Source organism: Scyliorhinus torazame, chromosome 8, assembly GCF_047496885.1.
Source record: "Scyliorhinus torazame isolate Kashiwa2021f chromosome 8, sScyTor2.1, whole genome shotgun sequence".
Taxonomy (NCBI): Eukaryota; Metazoa; Chordata; class Chondrichthyes; order Carcharhiniformes; family Scyliorhinidae; genus Scyliorhinus; species Scyliorhinus torazame.
In genome coordinates this window covers 183,468,526-183,487,078 of record NC_092714.1, presented here as the reverse complement: position 1 = coordinate 183,487,078, position 18,553 = coordinate 183,468,526, and the positions used below count along the sequence as shown (strand labels likewise).

General features: G+C 45.6%; 1 protein-coding gene across 1 annotated transcript in view; it reads left to right on the top strand.

Moving 5' to 3' along the window:
* The window catches only part of LOC140428295 (cadherin-22-like), a 1,238,550-nt gene that overhangs the window by 588,550 nt on the left and 631,447 nt on the right, over positions 1-18,553 (top strand). Inside the window, exon 4 of the mRNA XM_072514610.1 lies at positions 11,537-11,656. Coding sequence (XP_072370711.1) covers positions 11,537-11,656 — 120 coding nt within the window. The remainder of the gene's footprint in view (positions 1-11,536; positions 11,657-18,553) is intronic.

The window sequence follows — 18,553 nt, the reverse complement described above, 5'->3', positions numbered from 1 at the left end:
ATGTATAGGATAGTGTGGTGGCATTGTTCTAACGGTTCTCTGTCCTGGTCTGGGTTCTCTGCACAGGTGCCATTAGCCATGATCACGGTGGGTAAGCTTGGCCGCCCAATAGCCAATCCCTCACCTGAGGTGCATCTCATGGGCTGCGGGCAGAACAGGCTGACACGTCATCACCTGTGACACGTAAATGTCGGCTGGGCCCATCCAGGTCCAGGTCCCCCAGGGGAGGTGCCTTAAAGGTGTCGAGAACCAACAAGTGTGCCAGGATGTCTGCGTCATTTCCCCTGCCTGGATATTGGATGCAAACGTGCATGATGTGCAGCTGGTGGTTGCATACCTGGACCTGGGGCATCCCAGAAATGGTGGTAAATCTTGCTGCCCGGGCATCTGTTGGGTCTTATCCAGGTTGAAAATGACATTACCTGATGCCGGAGCACATAAAGCAGCCATGACAGCGTGGATACACCTGTGTGCAGACATTTGCAATATCCCACACAGGTCCCCGCTTGGGCCCTGGAATGAGAAGAGGTCTTAAGGTTCAGGGCGCTGTCAACTTGAACCCATCCAGAGCGGGTGTCCTCCTCCAAATCCTGACAGTGCCAGGTGCACTACCATCTGGCACAGGCCTACCTCGTGAGCTGTAGTAATCGGCTGGTCTTGATGCTTTTGCCACTGTGCTTGTGTAATGGCAGCAGCGGCCAGGCAGATATCGAGCATAGCTGGCTGTAGTCCAAAATCCATGTCTCTGCTGGGGGAGGGGGTAAAGGCAGAGAATGTCAGTGAGATGAGGGTTCCCTTGACCATCCAATGTCACCAGGTTACATGGTCAGTGCGCTACCCTCCATATGTACCCCCTCCTTTCCCTGGCATCTTTGAGCTGATGTAGTCCACACTGCCTTCTTGCCCCCATCAATGACTGACACCCGGCCTGTGATGTGGGGAGCCTCTATCCTCACCACCCATCCCTACCAACAGGAGTACCGGTGGCTACCGCAACCCATGTTAGTGATAGACTCTGTGGCCCCTGCCCTGTTTCTCGCAGTGGGGGTCTACTGTGGGTCTCCTCATTGGGTGAGCCTTGTGTTCTCCCTCCAGGGGGGTGAAGACTAGTTGTGTGGTGGCGACATCCACAGAGTCTATCCCTAACATAGTTTGCGGTAGCCACTGGTACTGTTGGTAGGGATGGGTGGTGAGGATAGAGGCTCCCCACATCATAGTCGTCTCCATGCTAAGAGCCTGGTGTGTGGGCAGGTCCAACATATGGGGGTAAGTGAAGGATGCATGTGGTTACTGGCGCCTTAGCTGCACTGTAATGTGGAGCCTGGTTTTACACACAGGTTGTGACAGGGAGCTGGCCAGCTTTCCTGGCTGAGGGCGGGTTGGATGGGATCAGGTGCACAGTGGACAGGCAGGGCTTGGAGACCGGTTGTGATCCTCAGGGGTGGGCTTGCTGATAGTGTCACTGGTGAGGCTTTTACTCTGAGAGAACAGTGTGCCAGAGAGGGTTCCAGCAGCATGCTGCATGTGTGCTTTGTTTGGGGTAAGCTCTGCTAACCACTGCTTCCTCTGATGTGGGGCTGCGCTTCTGAGGAGTACACTGATGAGTGCCAACACCCGGTAGGACAGCGACTGAGCAGGGGCACATCCATCACCTTGATGACACTGCTGGGTGATGAGGGTTTCAAGGTGGGGGGACTGTGTGTGTTCCCACATGGCCAGAGTCTCTCAGAGTATTTGCAGGATACTGTCAGCAGTTAATAGTCTCAACAGCCAGGAGTCTGTATGTTGCAGAGAGCGGGGGTTAAATTAATTTATGCAAAAATGGGGCCCTCAACCTGGGCACCACAATCTCGAGGGAGATACCCCGAGTCCATAATCTTGCCACAGAGTCATTCCCTACTACTCCCTGAGGTCCAGGCAATTATACCCCCGCCCCCCAGCAAGCTCAAAAGGTTTGCTTATCTCCTTGCTCTCCGACAATGGCCAAGGTGCCTGGGCCGTGCTTGTAAATACTTTCACCAAATCACTTCTGCGTGACGTCCAGCTATGAGGGGTGGAGCATAACGAGAAGAGTGGGGGGGGGGGGGGGGGAATTTGGGCTTCCAGGTCATTTGTCAGATTTAAGTACATGCAAATTGCGATTTGCATGCTGCTACCTGCACGGAATGGGTAGCTTGTTGCCGCCATGGGGGATGGGGATTAGAGCATCGCAACAGGTTTGGCGCCCCGTGCGGATCCCGTATTTTGTGCGATGCTCCATTCTCTGCCCAATCAGAAATCCCAATACCGGCATCGGACAATGGAGAATCCACCCCATGGTGTTAATTTCCAGCCCTTCCAGAATATTTTGTCAATGAATGAGAATGTACTGCGAGAGATTGCAAGAATGTACTGCGCAATTGCAAGAATGTGCTCACTTCCCTCAAAGGGCCATCTGGCATCCACTTTAAGCAACAAGAATATTTTAATTCTGAAAATGTCAATATTTTAACCGAGTCATTAGCTGCTTCAAAATGTGTTATTGAGTTTAGTAGTTTTATTTATTGCGCTCGTTGAGCTGTCAATTATGGGAATGGAATGTTGCTTTTCCACTTTTAGACCAAGTACTCCCAAGTTAGGTATAGCACTTGTACAAATTGAGAATAAAGCTGCCTCTACTTTATTACAAGGGCTAATGTAAGAACCTCTTTGACAGCACCTCTGTAAATTTTTCATGATACTGCACATTACCTGTGGCTTCTCTGGGCACTAGTTAGTGTTGAGTTATGAGCAATTTCATGCTCAAAATTTGCAGCCTTCAGGAGCTTAAGCTTTGACAGGTGGGTTGAGAAGAAGGCAGCATTACAATAGTGATTAAGCGCACTGCTTCAACAACCAAATCCCTTCACAATAGTAGATTTACCTATCCATGTTATTTAAATGTTTTGCATCTGAGGTGCCCCTGCAGTGAGCAGGAAAACAGTCCAGTTGGGGCTTACACATTATATAATGTTCAGCAACCAGAACATCTTAGAAATCATTATTATTAATCATTCATGAGATGTCTGGGTCGCTGGCTAGACCATCATTTATTGCCCATCTCTAATTGCCCTGGAGAAGGTGGAGATGAGCTGCCATCTTGAACTGCTGCAGTCCACGTGTGTTGAGGAGAGTCCCAGGATTTTGACCCAGCTATAGTGAAGGAACAGCAAAATAGTTTCAAATCAGACGAGCATGTGACGTGGAGGTAAACTTGCAGTTGGTAGTGTTCCCATGCATCTGCTGCCCTTGTCCGTCCCGTTGGTCACAGTTATGGGTTTAGAAAGTGCTGTTGAAGAAGCTTTGGTGAGTTGCTGCACTGCATCTTGTAGATGATGAATACTGCTGCCATTGTGTGACAGTGTTGGAAGGAGTGAATGTTTAAGGTGGAGGATGGGGTGCAGATCAAGCAGACTGCTTTGTCCTGGATAGTGTCAAGCTTCTTGAGTGTTGTTGGAGCTGCACTTATCCAGGCAAATGAAGAATATTCCATGCCAATCCTGACTTGTGGATTGTAGATGGTGGGTAGGCTTCATCGTAGTGTTTTTCTAACTTTTTTTCCCAGACCCACTTTTTTGAACCGGGACCCACGCTCACCGACCTTCGTGATGAACACCACATTCTCACCCTGAATGCCAATGGGGAGCCTGCTTGCTCCTCACGATCTCACTCCAGTCAGGTTTATAGGAGCAGATGGCAATGCACATATCAGGTGCGGACTTCAGCCAGTTCCTTTGTGCCATCTGCATCTTTGTGACAATGGAAAATCCCACCTCACATATGTCAGTCGTTATGAAGGGCAACAGCAACAAAATGCTTGTTTTACTCAGCACTGGATGATCCTGGGAGGTGCTAACAGCCTCATGGGTTTTTAGTGTGTTTTTAGTGTGGCATCACAGGTGAGCTAATTTGGAGTCAGCTCTAAGTTATTAACTGCATCTTGGGTCTCAACCACAAAAGGAAATTTTCACACACCACTTCTCTTTCAAAATCTGAAACTTCTCCTCTGATTTGCCAATAGTTCACTACATCTAACACACTTGGGCTTTGCATCCATATTTGCATTGGTACAATTGACAAAACCATTCCTCAAGAAAGCATCTTTATAATGCTTTGTTCCTGAGGTAAGTTTCTTCTTTGTAAGCTGTTAAGCAGAGGCCTTGGAACTTTGTACAGAGCTAACACTAGCACTGCTGTGCCCTGCCCTGGACTCTCCTGAGCAGTTCTCTCCAGCAGATTCTGTTATGAGATCCTATTCAATAGGTGCACTGACTGTTTGAGTCTCTGGCTGTCTCTTACTTTTAAGAAAACATTCCATCTTCACAGTCCACTTGCCAGCAGCTGTGAAGTGGAAGCACCTCTGCTCCGCGAGTTGGCACGCACATGAAGGGAGCTTGACATCAGGTGGAAGTGCTGGGCATGTGACCTGCTCTCTGCTGCCACTTCTGGCCAGAAAACTCCACACAGCCTAATTGATTTTAATTTAAAAGGTGGCAATGGCCGCCATTCTCAATGTAAACGATGGTAGGCCATTGAGTTCTTCTTGCACAATCGGGACTGCCTCGGGAATGGTGTGACCGATCGCTCTGCGAACCTCCTGACACCTGCCCGCGACCCACCCCCTGGTCGTGACCTGCACTTTGAAAACCCTGCTTTAGGGAATCAGGAGGTGAATTACTTGCCTCTAGCCTGGTTTATCTTTTGCAATCATGCTGGGCTCCCCCACCATTGAGGAAGAGGATGTTTGTAAATTCTCCTCCTCATTTAGTTGTTCACAAATGGCTCTTGCAGGACTGCAGAACTCTGATCTGACCCATTGGTTGTGGGATCACTTATCTCTGTTTATTGCATGCTGCTTCTGTTGTATAGCATGCAAGTTGTCCTTGTAGCTTCAGGTTGACACCTCATTGGTAATATATATCCGCTGCTGCCCCTGGCATGCTCTTCTATACCTCTCTTTAGACCAAGGTTGATTCCCTCATTTGGTAATAATAGTAGAGTGAGGAGTATGATGGGCCATGCACATATCCTCAATGTGAAGATGGGGTGAAGATGGGCTTCATTTCCAGAAGGATTTTGTGCTGGTCACTCCTCCTCATACAATAATGGACAGACATATCTGTGGCATATACATTGGAGAGGAAAAGGTCTTGTAGGTTTTTTCCTCTAGTTGGCTCCTTCAACACCTGCCACAAACCCAGCCTGGAAGATATTTCATCTGGACTCGGCCAGCTTGATCAGTAGTAATGCTACCAAACAATTCTTGGGGATGAACATTGAAGTCCTCGGGTATATTCTGTATCCTTGCCACCCTCAGTGCTTCCTCCATGTGTTCAACATGAAAGTGTATTGAGTCATCAGCTAAGGGGGAATGGTAGGTGGTAATCAGTAAGAGGTTTGACCTGAAACTGTGAGACTTCATGAAGTCGAGAGTCATTGTTGAGAACTCCATGGGACTCACTTTCCTCACTATTTATCACTGTGTCACCTGCATCTCTAGATCTGTCATTGGCTCAGGAATCATTGTATGTTTCCTTAACTACGCTAATTCTTCAACCAGGTAGGAAAAGCTGTTAATTTTGAACACTGGACTACCATACACAAAATGTCAGCCCACTCAAATTCAACTTATTAAATTATAGAGAAATATAAATGAATTCAATTCCTACTGACCAGTCCTAAAAACAAGTAGCTCAGTTTTATAGCCAGGTTTTCTACAGGCACCTGATTTTTCTTGCTCCAGTAGGGTGTTCACAGTTTCCAAGTATGGTCTTCTCACCATCGCCTCTTGGAATCTGTGTTGTTCGCTTTTGGCTGTTCCGAGCACAGTTTATACTGTGCTTGGAGGGGCATGTGTCTAATCTACTTGAAGGCCAGACAGAGTCAGCTAACGATGCCTGATATTCCAGAAAAGGATCACTGGAATCTCACTGGCATGGGAAACCTTCCCTATTTCAATCCTGCATCAGTGACAATGTCGGCAAGATTGACAAATAGACTGCTGGAAGCAGTGGGGGTGGGGGTCGGGTGGGGAGAGGGGGGTGATGAAAAGAAGCCGTTATGTAGCTATGCAAACAACTGAGATAAAGGAGAAAGGTTTCTGGAGCGAGGAGGAAATAATACATATAGAAATTGAATCCTTGCACCAGAAGCAAACACAGCAAATCCAACTCCCGCCCCATAAAATATTAGAAAAGTAAACAGCTGAAAATAAAAATTGGGCAAGATCTTCCGGTCTGCCGACTGCGGTTTCTTGCGGTGCGCCTGTTCGCAGGTGGCGAGATTCTATCTTCCCATCACTTGTCAATGGGATTTCCGATTGTAGCCACTCCACACTGCCTGGAAACCCATTGTCCGGGGTGGGCTGCCAATGGGAAAAGTGAACTGCAACAACCAGAGAATTCCAACCAATATCCATGATAAGTATCCAAAACCACCCTCTGAGCCTCAGGTTGTGACTAATGGTTCAGCAGATCCAGCAGAACAATAATATTGCTTGCATTGTCTGCTCAATTTTGTACCCCATCATGAGAAGAAAGCAGTCCAGCTGATTTTAATTAATTTTACTTTTTGTCAACGTGTGGTGCTTTGAGTGATTGTGATCGTCGGACAATTCACCCTGTGCTCTGACCATTTGGCAGTTCTCCATGGTTTGATTGGTTGGGAGGATCTCATGGATTTTACCTATGAAAAGAGTGGACCCTCAGTAGGTCTTATAGAGAAGGCTGCATTTTAGCTGCTGGCCTTTGTTTTAAATGGGCCTATTCTTCCCTTTTTAAATGCTTTGTTACTTCAAAAACCCTTTTTTTTGGTTTCCTTTTAAAATTACTGTTGATTTTAAATGTAATTTTTTATTAACCTGTAGGGAGCCAATTATATTGTGCAAAACTGGCTTGAAGGAGCCATGACTGTCAGATAACAAGATGTAAATTTGTTTGAATTGGACAGAACTTGCAAATTGCAAAAGCACCCTGAGCATATCTGCTGATTTTAATTTGTGCCTCAGAAACTCTAGAATTAGGAAACTCTTCAACACATCAGTGGCAAATATTTTCTGTGCTACTGTTCTGCCTCAACAAACCTTCACCATAGATCATTATTATTAGGGATTTGAATCCATGTACACAGGTGGGCAGCATGGTAGCATAGTGGTTAGCACTGTGGCTTCACAGCACCAGGGTCCCAGGTTCGATTCCCTGCTGGATCACTGTCTGTGCGGAGTCTGCACGTTCTCCCCGTGTCTGCGTGGGTTTCCTCCAGGTGCTCCCGGTTCCTCCCACAGTCCAAAGACGTGCAGGTTAAGTGGATTGGCCATGCTAAATGGTCCTTAGTGTCCAAAAAATGTTAGGTGGGGTTAGGGGGATAGGGTGGAAGTGAGTGCTTTAAGTGGGTCGGTGCAGACTCGATGGGCCCAAAGGCCTCCTTCTGCACATGTTCTATGTTCCTGTTATCAAACTTTACCTGTTACGTCAGATTATTGGCATATGCATTCAGCCAAGCGAAGGCTGAAGGATGGTCCAAACCGTAAAGGTTCTTAGATTTTAAGACTTGCATTTCTGTTGTTATAACGATAATTTATTTCGAGGGAATTTCTCTGGGCGTCCAAGGAATGTTAAAATTGAGAGGCCTTAAAATTCAGACACGTGTTAATAACATTGAACACGTGTCTGAAACACTGCTCCGCTCTTTTACTCGGGCATTAACTCATTTATTATTGAATAGTGTTTGAATAATGAAGAGAGGAATTTCAGGTAAATTAATCTCATGTTTAGATCTCTCACCAAGGCATAAATATAAAGCGAGACAGGATAAAAGTGTTAAAGATCAATTTAGTTTTGATCGGGGCCTACCGATCGGCGGGCCGGCTTCTCCTGGTGGGGGTCTCTTTTACTCCGCACCGGCCCCTGTAGCCCTCCGCCATGTTGCGTCGAGGCCGGCGCGGAGAAAGAAGCTAGCGCGCATGCGCAAGTTCACGCCGGTCACTGTGCGCAGGCGAAGACCCACGGTGCCCGTTTGACGCCGGTATTGGCAGCTGGAGCTCTGTGAGTCACTCCAGTGCCATGCTGGCCCCCCGTAGGGCTCAGGATCGCTGCTCCTGGGAGCCTGTTGACGCGACGGCGTTTACAACGGCGTCAACACTTACCCTCAGGATCATAGAATCCCGCCCCCTGTTCCTTGATTCAACCACCTTCCCGCTAGCCCATCACCTGCGAGGCACCCATGCCCACTTGAACCGTTACCCACCGCGGCGGGAGTCTTCATCCATCCCCTTTTAGTAAACAATGTGGTATGCCTTGCTTGTGAGGTTTTCATGCAGCCTTGTCAAGGTTTAGTTTCCCTGCCCTAGATCTTCCCTCTGCCTTCCATTGTTCTGCCTGCCAGCATGAATCCTCACCCTACCGTACCCCCTTCTTGAACAGCCTTCCTTCCATATTAACCGCTTTGTTTTTATGATGCCACCACCCACCCTCTCCACCTCGCACTCCATGCCCGGTCGAACCTCAAACCTTTGTTGCAGTGGCTGCATGTGGCCTGCAGCACAGTCCTATCCAGATAGACACTGGCGTATGGCAGTGGAGATCCTTGTATTCCCCAACTGCAGACACTGTACTGATCCGACTCAGTAATACAGGGGAGCCCATGGATCCAGCATCATGGTGCTGTCCGTGCAGACCAGCTCAACGTGGAGATGGAGGGCAGGTACTGGCCTGCCCAGGCAGAGTGGTGAACAGCACATCAGGAGCAGTGCAGCACTGTGGCTGAAAGGTTGTTGCACTCACCTCAAAGTCTCTGGTGAACTAAGGACTGTCTTGTGCATGCCACTATTTAGCCTTTGGGTTTGACATGATTTCCTGTTGCTGTGACGTAAGATTTGAAGCCTGGATGGGACAGTGGCGGGCAGCTGTTTTAATAAGCATTCATGTGTTGCAAATTAATGCCAATGCCGTTCACGCCACCAGGCCACAAGAAGACAAACCTGCCATTGACCCACTATTAGGAGAATTGCAATGTGGGGCGGAATTCTCCAATTTTGAGACTAAGAGGCATGACGAGTGCAGGAACGAGGAATGTTTCCCGCTGTGGACACTAGCAGGAAAACACATTAAAACTTCCGGTCACGACCTCAGTAATTAGGCACCCAGGTGTCATGCCATATTCAACAGTGGAGAATGCCTGGATGATACGTAGTCTGCTGTTGTGTCCAGGTGCTATCTTAAAAAGACACCCAAAATCGCTGACGCACCATTGAAGAAAGAGGGTGGTCCACCTGAATGGGAAGATAGATCTCCAGGAGCACTCTGAGACTAGAAGATGGAGCTCCTCAGAAGAAAAATGGATCTCCAGGATCATTCCGGGGCTGGAAGATGGGCCCCCTCCAGGATACCTAGTGTAGGATTTTACAGTCCCCAAGGCAGGTTGTCCAGCAGGTGGAGGCATCTGGAAGGTCCACCTGCATTTGTACCCCCGACCCATTCCTGTGGTGTTTCAAGGTCCAGGGTTGCGGGTGGTCCTCATCCTGAACTCTGGAAGCAGCCCTAGATATTGTTCAGGTGACATCTCCATGCCACATGGTCAATCCTTGTTTTTGCTTTGCTCTAATAACAATCCAAAATTAACTTAATTTGTAACTTGTCATAAAGTGATCTAAACTTTAATTCGGGTAATAGAAGTTATCTTTTTCTAGCTGAGTAAAAATTACATTCTTATAGCATCTGTCTTTTGTACCAGGCATGTAGCAATGCTCAGTTCTGACATTTTGAATCCTGTTGATCTCTCGTAATATTCTGAGCTAAATTTTAAGAATTCCGCCTTATTGGGTAATGCCGCCAATCCTAGACTGAACTACCATTAATGTTCATTGTCTCCTTCTTTCTAATTCCTTTGTTAGTGAAGAAGGCAATTAAACTAATGCCTATTCCCAAAAAAGGAAAAGGCTCTAGTGAAAGCCAGTGAATGCTACCACATAAGGTAATGCTAGTGTTTTTATTCAAGTTCAGAGCTGCTTTTAATGAAGGTCAGATCTGCCCATGTACTGTGTGCAGGTTGCTGGGTAAAATAGCTGTTAGCCTGTAACAATTTTCTCAGTTCAAAATAGTCTAATGCTACATTAATTCAATCTAATATCTACATTTTATCTAATTGTTCGTGGACTTGCCAGATGAGCAAGTCTGAGCCCCGCATCAACGAATTAAGAGGTATTTCGATGTCTGAAAGAGCAGATGCTGATTGAATATTCAACTACCCTGCAAAAGAAATGGAGCATGGCTATCATAGAATCGTAGAATCCCTGCAGTGCAGAAGGAGGCCATTCAGCCTATCGAGTACAAACCAACCCTCTGAAAGAGCACACTACCTAGGCCCACTCCCCTGCCCTATCCCTGTAACCCTACCTAACCTTTGGATACTAAAGAATAATTTAGAATAGCCAATCCACTTAACCTGCACATCTTCAGACTGTATGAAGAAACTGGAGCACCCAGAGGAAACACACGCAGACAAAGGGAGGATGTGCAGACTCCACACAGACCCAAGGTCGGAGTTGAACCCACTTGGTGCTGAGAGGCAGTAGTGCGAACGTGTATGCAACCGTGCCACCCTCAAATCATGATCCAGGTCTTAAAGTCTCCACTTTGCTTAACAAAATGTCTCTTTCAACGAGCTACTAGGTTAATCTGCATCTCACATGTCCTCGGTACAGCTAAATCCCTCGCAGTTTCTTTTTAATGTAATTTTTTTCTTATCATTTAATTCCAACTTCCTATCACCAATGTCTGCACCTACCATTTAAATAATCCCATTCCTGGGAGTTGGGAAGCGATAAGAACAAATTCAGATCAGTTGGATCGAGATCTCGTTGCCATGCACTTCCAGTGCTGGGTTTGACTTCCTGAATTTCTAGGTTAAGATTTTTTATTAACGTATCTATTATTAATTTACTGATTACATCTTATCAGTGTATGAATATTCAATTTTGAGTGTGTGGTAATACCAGGCATTGTGGTACCTGAGAGGTGGATGACCATTGGTTAGACCCAGGAGTCTACCATTGGCTGATGTACATAGCTCCGCCCTGAGAGGCGGAGTATAAGAATCGGTGCCATCCCAGCAGCCTTCACTTTCTGTATCGAAGCTGCTGGGGAAGAGTTCTAGCAGGTTAAAGCCTATTAGTTATGTCTCACCTTGTCTTGAGATTAATTGATTGCGCATCAGAGTGCTTCAGAGTCGACCTTCCAGAAGTGTATCAATCGACCTCGTTCAATTCTCATCCTAAAACTGAACAATTCACTCACAATGGGCGGGATTTTCCGGTTGCACCCGTGTGGCGACTGGAAATTCCCGTGCGAGGTCAACAGGCTTTGAAATGGTCGGTCAAATTCTCCATCCAACAACAATTCCCGCAGCAGGAGGAACCGGAAAATTTACCTCCTAACTACTCCTAACCTCTTATCGTTTGTAAAATAATGTATAAAATGCTCAGCTGAACAGGAATACACCCATGTTGTCTCTTCTGTTGCAGGGACCTCTGTGATGCAGGTGACTGCTTCAGATGCAGATGATCCAACGTATGGGAGCAGTGCAAGGTTATTATACACTCTGGTGGAGGAACAAGACCAATTCACAGTGGACCTCAAGACTGGTAGGTAGGAGCTGAACCTTGTCCTGAATACAGTTCTCCTTGCAGAAAGTATTGCCAGGATGTACGCAGGCAGACATAAGGAGGTGCACCTATGCTCACGCGAACAGGGTGCATTTCTCTGCACTCATCAGCCACCTCAGGCTATTTAGGAAGCCAAACAGTAAAGGACAATTTTCGCCACCAGGCCTCAAATTTGCTAGAATATTTACAAAATTCCATGCTATGTTGTAATTTTTTAAATACAAATCAACATTTCATCCTTTTTGTCTATATCTATCTTCTTTTCCTTCTTGTATTTCAGTTTATCTTGATATATTTTCTCTAGAACTTCTTGTTCTTTATCCTCACTCTCCCAAATTATTCTTTGTGCTTCTTTAAATCCTGTTCTGATTTATTTCACCTTAGATTCTATTTCTAATTGCCCCTATTTCTTTCTTCTCCTGCTCTCTCTTTCTTCTCCTTCTCTCACTCCCGTTCCCGCCCTCCTGGCCCTCTTGCTTTATCTTCCATCGCTTGCACTCTCTTTCTCTTCCGTCTTTCCTTTGCTTTTTCCTTTGCTCTCATTTTCCCTTCTCCCCCTTGGCCTTTCTTCTTCTCCACGTTTCCTCTTTTCATATCCATCATTTCCCTTCTTCTTTCCAGTGTCCTCTCTTTCTTTTCTTTCCATCTCTTTTCCTCATTCTTTTTCCACAGAAAGTAATCGCTGAAAGGATGGAGGAGAAATGCAAACAATGAACGGTCTGTTTCGAGAAAAGAATTGATTAAACCATTTCCTTTAATATGTCACATCAATGGAGCAGATGACCTCATTAGTCTATAATCATCAACTAAAATCGATCAGAATTATTGATCTGTGGAAACAGATTTTAAATGCTGCTCTTCACTGACGCTGCCATATTCTAATTTATTTCAACTGAGCAGCCATTTTATTTGCTGAAATTGGGGCTTTAATTACCTTGTGGTGCGATGTGGTGAAATCAAAACATGTTTAGAAATAATGGGAAGGTTCATCACCCCGGTGCCGTTCAGGAAGAATGGATTTACATCACATATTGTCACTTTAATTGGGTCTTTTTTTATACAAGTTCATCAACCGTTTTATTGCTCTATTTGTGTTTATTTATTCAGTGCAAAACTTAATAGACTGAAACCATTGTACCTTAATTGTTGTTCGGTTGTAAGCGTTTACCCTTCCCTGAGTACAGATCTTTATCAGAGTAGCTAACATGGACCTCTTCTTCAATGTAGTAAGCTAGCCAGGTATAGTTCATAAGGCATCACTCGTTACAATTTGAAAAAAAAATACTTTTCTTGTTGCGCATCCTTGTTGAATATGAACACAACGGGCACGCTCTACCGGCCTGTTGCGCCTGAATGGGGGCGCGACGGAGTCGGTAGGTACCGGCAGAAGCATCCCTTGGGTTTGCTGTCAGCCGTTACGCCTCGTGAGTTCTGGATCCCGCCCGGTCTCGCAGAGTGGTAGGGTTAGAAGGTGACTTACCTCTGCCTTCGCCAGATTGAACGACCGCCCAGCATCTATCAGCATTGCAGGGTAGACCCCAGCGAGCTATGATCAGTCCTGGTCCCACAAATGGGGATCAGGATCAATGGTACCTGGGGTAGGGGTGGGAGAGGGGGGGGGGCACTCTCACGCGATCGGAGGCCCTCGGGTGGTCAGCCTCCAGACAGGGTGACACCCTGGCACTGTTGGTGCTACTCAGCCACCTTTCCACCTTGGTCACAGCCTGGCACTGCCACGATGCCCAGGTGGCACTACCAGGGTGCCAGGCTGGTAGTGCCAAGGCAGCAAGCTGACATTGTGCCGGAAGTGCCTTGCCCATATGTGGTGGAGTGCAGAGGGCTGAGTACTCCCAGACAGGTGAGTTGGGATATTGGGGGGTCTGGGGTTTATGTCTGGGGAGTTGTGGGATCAGGGTGCCATTTTAAATGGCATCCCAACCCCTTCCTGCAATGAGGAGCTCTACTTTAGATGTTCCGAATGGCACTCTATTGTATTTTAGTTTGATTGCGCCCAACGTCTTTGAAACATTCAGCAGCTGACATTTGAAGCATTTTGGGAGCTAACATTGCAGTCTAATTACAAAACATTGTCTGATTATTCATTGTTGAAGCAGTCTTGGGGTTCATCCGCATCTGCAGGGCTGGTAAACAAGACAGATTAGGAGATTGACTTCTTACCTCAGCTTGGGCCCACATTTGGCCTCAGGCTTTTGCCAGCTGCAATCTTGGCAGCAAGGAGCCAGGCTAAGTAGAACCTGTGTAGGATTTTACTTCAGGGGCACTCCAACACGCGATTGCTAGCTAGCACCTGTGTGACACCAATGGGCCATAGAAATGTCAGAAAAATAAAAGATTAAGGTCCAAAGCAACAAAATTTGATGGTTTAATCTAAAACGGACCCATGTTGATGTACGCTCTATTTGTCTAAACCTGTTAGACGTTTACCCTCAATTTGTAAACAGAATTCTTTCCGTCAGCCACTCCACCTCTCTCCCTTCAACAATAGCAGATTGCCGTTACACAGCACTCGCCATGTAAACAATATTGCAATCTTCAGGAGCACCGTAAAATAGACCTTCAGCAGCTGTTTTATTTATGGGATGTGGGCAAGGTCCATGTTTATTGCCCATCCCTAATTGCTCCTGAACTAAGTGGCTTGCTAGGGCCATTTCCGAGGGCAGTTTCAGAGTCAGCCACATTGCAGCGGGTCTCGAGTCACATGTTGGCCAGACCAGAGACAGCAGATTTGTTTCCCTAAAGGACATTGTTGAGTATTGCTTCTTCATGCAGCATAAGCTGCTTCCTTGATGTATACTCTGACAAAGGAAGGTTCAGGCTTGGAGATAGGTTTAACACATTTATTGAACAGTTAACAATTCTCCTACTTGAGTTCGACTCTCCTGCTGATCTTGCTATAGTAACTCAATCTAACTAAACCAGTCTGCTCTAATCCATGCGGTGTGTGTGATGCTTCCGATCTTCCCCTGTCTCTCTGAGTGTCACCTGTGGAAAAGAGAAAGAGCATGTGTGCCCTGTCCTTTTAAATGGGTAGCCCCTTTGTGGTAGTGTCACCTCTGGGTGTGTCTTGACTGCCCATTGGTCGTGTCCTATCTTACTGACCTATTGGTTGAATGTCTGTGTGTCATGATATCTCTGGTGCTCCCTTTAGTGTTTATTTAGTTCTAGTGTATCTACATTAACTCTTTGTGTATTTACAGTGAGGCATATCACCACAGACATGAGTGAACCAGATGGGGTTTTATTACAAATGATTGTGGTTTTCATGGTCCCTATTACTTTTATTTAAATTTAGAGTACCCAATTAATTTTTCAAATTAAGGGGCAATTTAGCGTGGCCAGTCCACCTGCCATGCACATCTTCGGGTTGTGGGGGTGAAACCCACGCTAACACAGGGAGAATGTGCAAACTCCACACGGACAGTGACCCAGAGCAGGGATTGAACCTGGGACCTCGGCGTCATGAGGCAGCAATGCTAACCACTACGCCACTGTGCTGCCCTTTGGACCCATTACTGACACTAGTTTTATATTCCAGATGTATTAATTGAATGTAAATTCCACCAGCTGTCATGGAGGGATATGAACCCGTGCCCCAAAGACTTTAGCCTGGGCCTCTAGATCACGAGTCCAGTGACAATACCATAGCACCACTACATCTTCTTATCACTCCCAATAGCCCCAATTTTAGTGCATTGTTTTTGAAAATATCTTTTCCACTTTGAAGACTATAAAAAAATGTCTTCATAAAATTTCTGAAGATTTAGGCTAGTAAATAGGTTAGTGCACACTTATCTGCACTGAAGAAAAGTTGTTCTCTGGCCCAAAATCAATGACCCGCAGGATTGCACTGTGATTGCCAGGAAGTTCAATTTTCCATTGGGCATTGGCCTGCAATGCCCAATGATACTCCCATTTAAATTGCAGTCTTTGAATGGTTCTGACCGTCTGACAGGAATGGTTACTCAGGAAAAGTTAGAAGAATTAAAACCACTTCTAACTTCTGCCCCCCCGACTACTCTCCTGGCCCCATATCCTACACACTTAACTTCTTCCTGGCTTCTCAAAGTGGCTAGACGTTTAAACCTACCTGCTTTATATCGGCCATGCTGTTAAAAAAAAGGGTGCGGTTTCCCTACTTCCGATTCTCCTGCAGTCAACTGAAGGCCTCAGGATCCCGCTTGATCTGCACTGCTCTCACTCAGTCTGAGTCAGAAGGTTGGGTGAGAAAGATGCGGCTGCATTTCAGTGTCGGTAACTCGGAGTGAAGTAGCAATCTAACGGTGATTTTCACTCCAAGAAAGATTCGGGTCTATAGCATATGCTTTATCATATTTTTGAAAAAGATTCATATCTTTAAGAAAAGCAGAATAATGCAGATGCCGGGAATCTGGAATAAAAATACAAAATGCTGGAAACACTCAGTAGGTCAGACAGCACCTGTTGGAAGAGAAACAGAGCTAACCTTGCATGCCAATGACCTTTCATCGGGTCATCAATGTCAAACATCAGCTCTGTTTCTCTCCACGGATGCTGCCTGACCTGTGAGCATTTCCGGCATTTTCCGTTTTTAATCCGTTTCTTTTTTTAAATATGAATCCTGTAAGATAAATTATCACCTTTTGATCATATGAGATATGCAGGTGTGGCTCTGTGGAAATGCAGCATAACATACTGGAAATAAAGACTTCAATAAATGTCAGCAAAATAAATCAAAATGGCCTATAATTGGGGGAAAAAACATTAATACAGACAAATCCCATGAGACCATAATTAAACCAGAAGAAAAAAAAAATTGAAATTAGCACCTACTGTATGAACACTGCTCTTCAGTGAGGTGTGAAATCTGTGGTTTCATCACAATAATATTCTAAGTTGCATTAATTACAGTTTATTTCTAATAATTGAGTTATACCTCAGATCAAGAAAGAAATCATCTAATTATTTGAACTAAGCAACAAAAGGAACAAACAGAAGGGTCCTGCAAACAGTAATGAACTGGGTTACATGTCTTCCTATCTGTTTTCCGTTTTTCTTCCATAACAGTCCATGGGAAAACAAAAACTGCTCTTAACTACATTCTCCTCTTCCTATTGACCATCTCTTGGTTGATGTAATGTCAAATGTTTGGATTGGGGACAAAGAATTATCTGTTCATTGCTGTCATTTACATCTGCCAAGGTGAATCTAACAGCAGCAACCAGTAATCCTAATCAAACTGCATAAATCAAAGCAAGCAAGAGCGAAACAGAGAGTCAGAGGGTAAGAGGGGACAGGGAATGTAATGAAAGGTAATCACACTTCAACACGATGCAACAGCTACTTAAACAACCCAAAATAACCGATGCGTTCAGTACAGTTCAAGCGGCGCCTTTGCAATTATCACCTGTGACAATAACAAGTGGTTAGCAACATTTGTCCAATAAGCCCGACACTCTGGGATCAACAAGGACAGTGCAAGTGATTTTCTTTGAACCTTTTGGCAACAAATTTGTCAATTTCTGCACAGTCGTCAAATCATTATTATTGGGCTAGTGTCTTCTCTAATAGCTGACCTTCACCATCATTCTTCTGCAGTGTTCTTCAAATGAGAGACTCCAAAGAACAGTGCACTGTTTGAAATTGGCTTAATTACACACATCAGCTCGACCCTTGCTCGCTACTGCTATCTTGGACCCTACAGTGCAAGTGATTGATGTTGGAAGTTCTGGACTGAAAATTGTAAACTTCAAAGGACCAAAGTGGTGTCACACCACTGCAATTCCAATCAATTCTGTTGACATACAGTGGGAAGCTGAAGGTTTTTTTTTTAACCTATTAACACTGCACTTACCAGCATCATCTGTTACAAAATTAGTTTTCACAGTGGTGGTCAAGTTCAGGAAAAGCTGTCTTGCAATGCTGACCTCTCTTCCTTATCTTGGTCCATAACTGTGTGACTGACAGGTGCCCTGAGGTAAAGACTGAGGATCACCTGTATGAACATGGTTACTTTACATTGATCTCAGCTGCAGAAACCTTCAATAGTTCTGACTTATAAGTTGGCAAGTTGGAACCTCCTAAATTGGAGCCATATTGCGACATCACAGCTCAATTCCCATTGCTGATAGCTTTTGTGCTTTACTGACCACTGTTTCTTTTGCAATGTAAGAGTTTGCAATGTAATTATATGCCAAAGAATATGATTTTGACAGCAATGGTGTGCTATAAACATTAATGACTTTTGTCATACGAAGTGTGGAGAGGTGGTGACACTGCAGGCCAAGAGTCCACAGGCAGGAAGGACTGGGTGACCACCAGGCAGAGCAAGAGGACTAGGCAGAGACTGCAGGAATCTCCTGTGGCCATTCCCCGGCAAAATAGATACAGTGCTTTGGATACTGTTGAGGGGAATGGCCTCTCATGGGAAAACAGCAACAGATCAATTCATTGCACCATTTGATTGGTTCTGCTGTACAGGGAAGGATTAAAAAGTGTGTGAATAAGGGGCAGCATGGTTAGTACTGCTGCTTCATGGCACTGAGGACCCTGGATTGATCCCGGCCCCAGGTCACTGTCCGTGTGAAGTTTGCACATTCTCCCTGTGTTTGCATGGGTTTTATCCCCAACAACAAAGATGTGCAGGCCAGGTGGATTGGCCACCTAAATTGCCCCTTAATTGGAAAGAAAATAAATTGGGTGCTCTAAATTAATTTTTAAAAAGTGTGTGAATGCAGCAGTTATTGGGGATTCAATTGTAAAGTGAATAGATAGGCATTTCTGTGGCCGCAAATGAGACTCCAGAATGGTACGTTGCCAGGGTTGAAGATGTCGTCTCAGAGCAGCTACAGGACATTCTGGAGGGGGAGGGTGAACAAC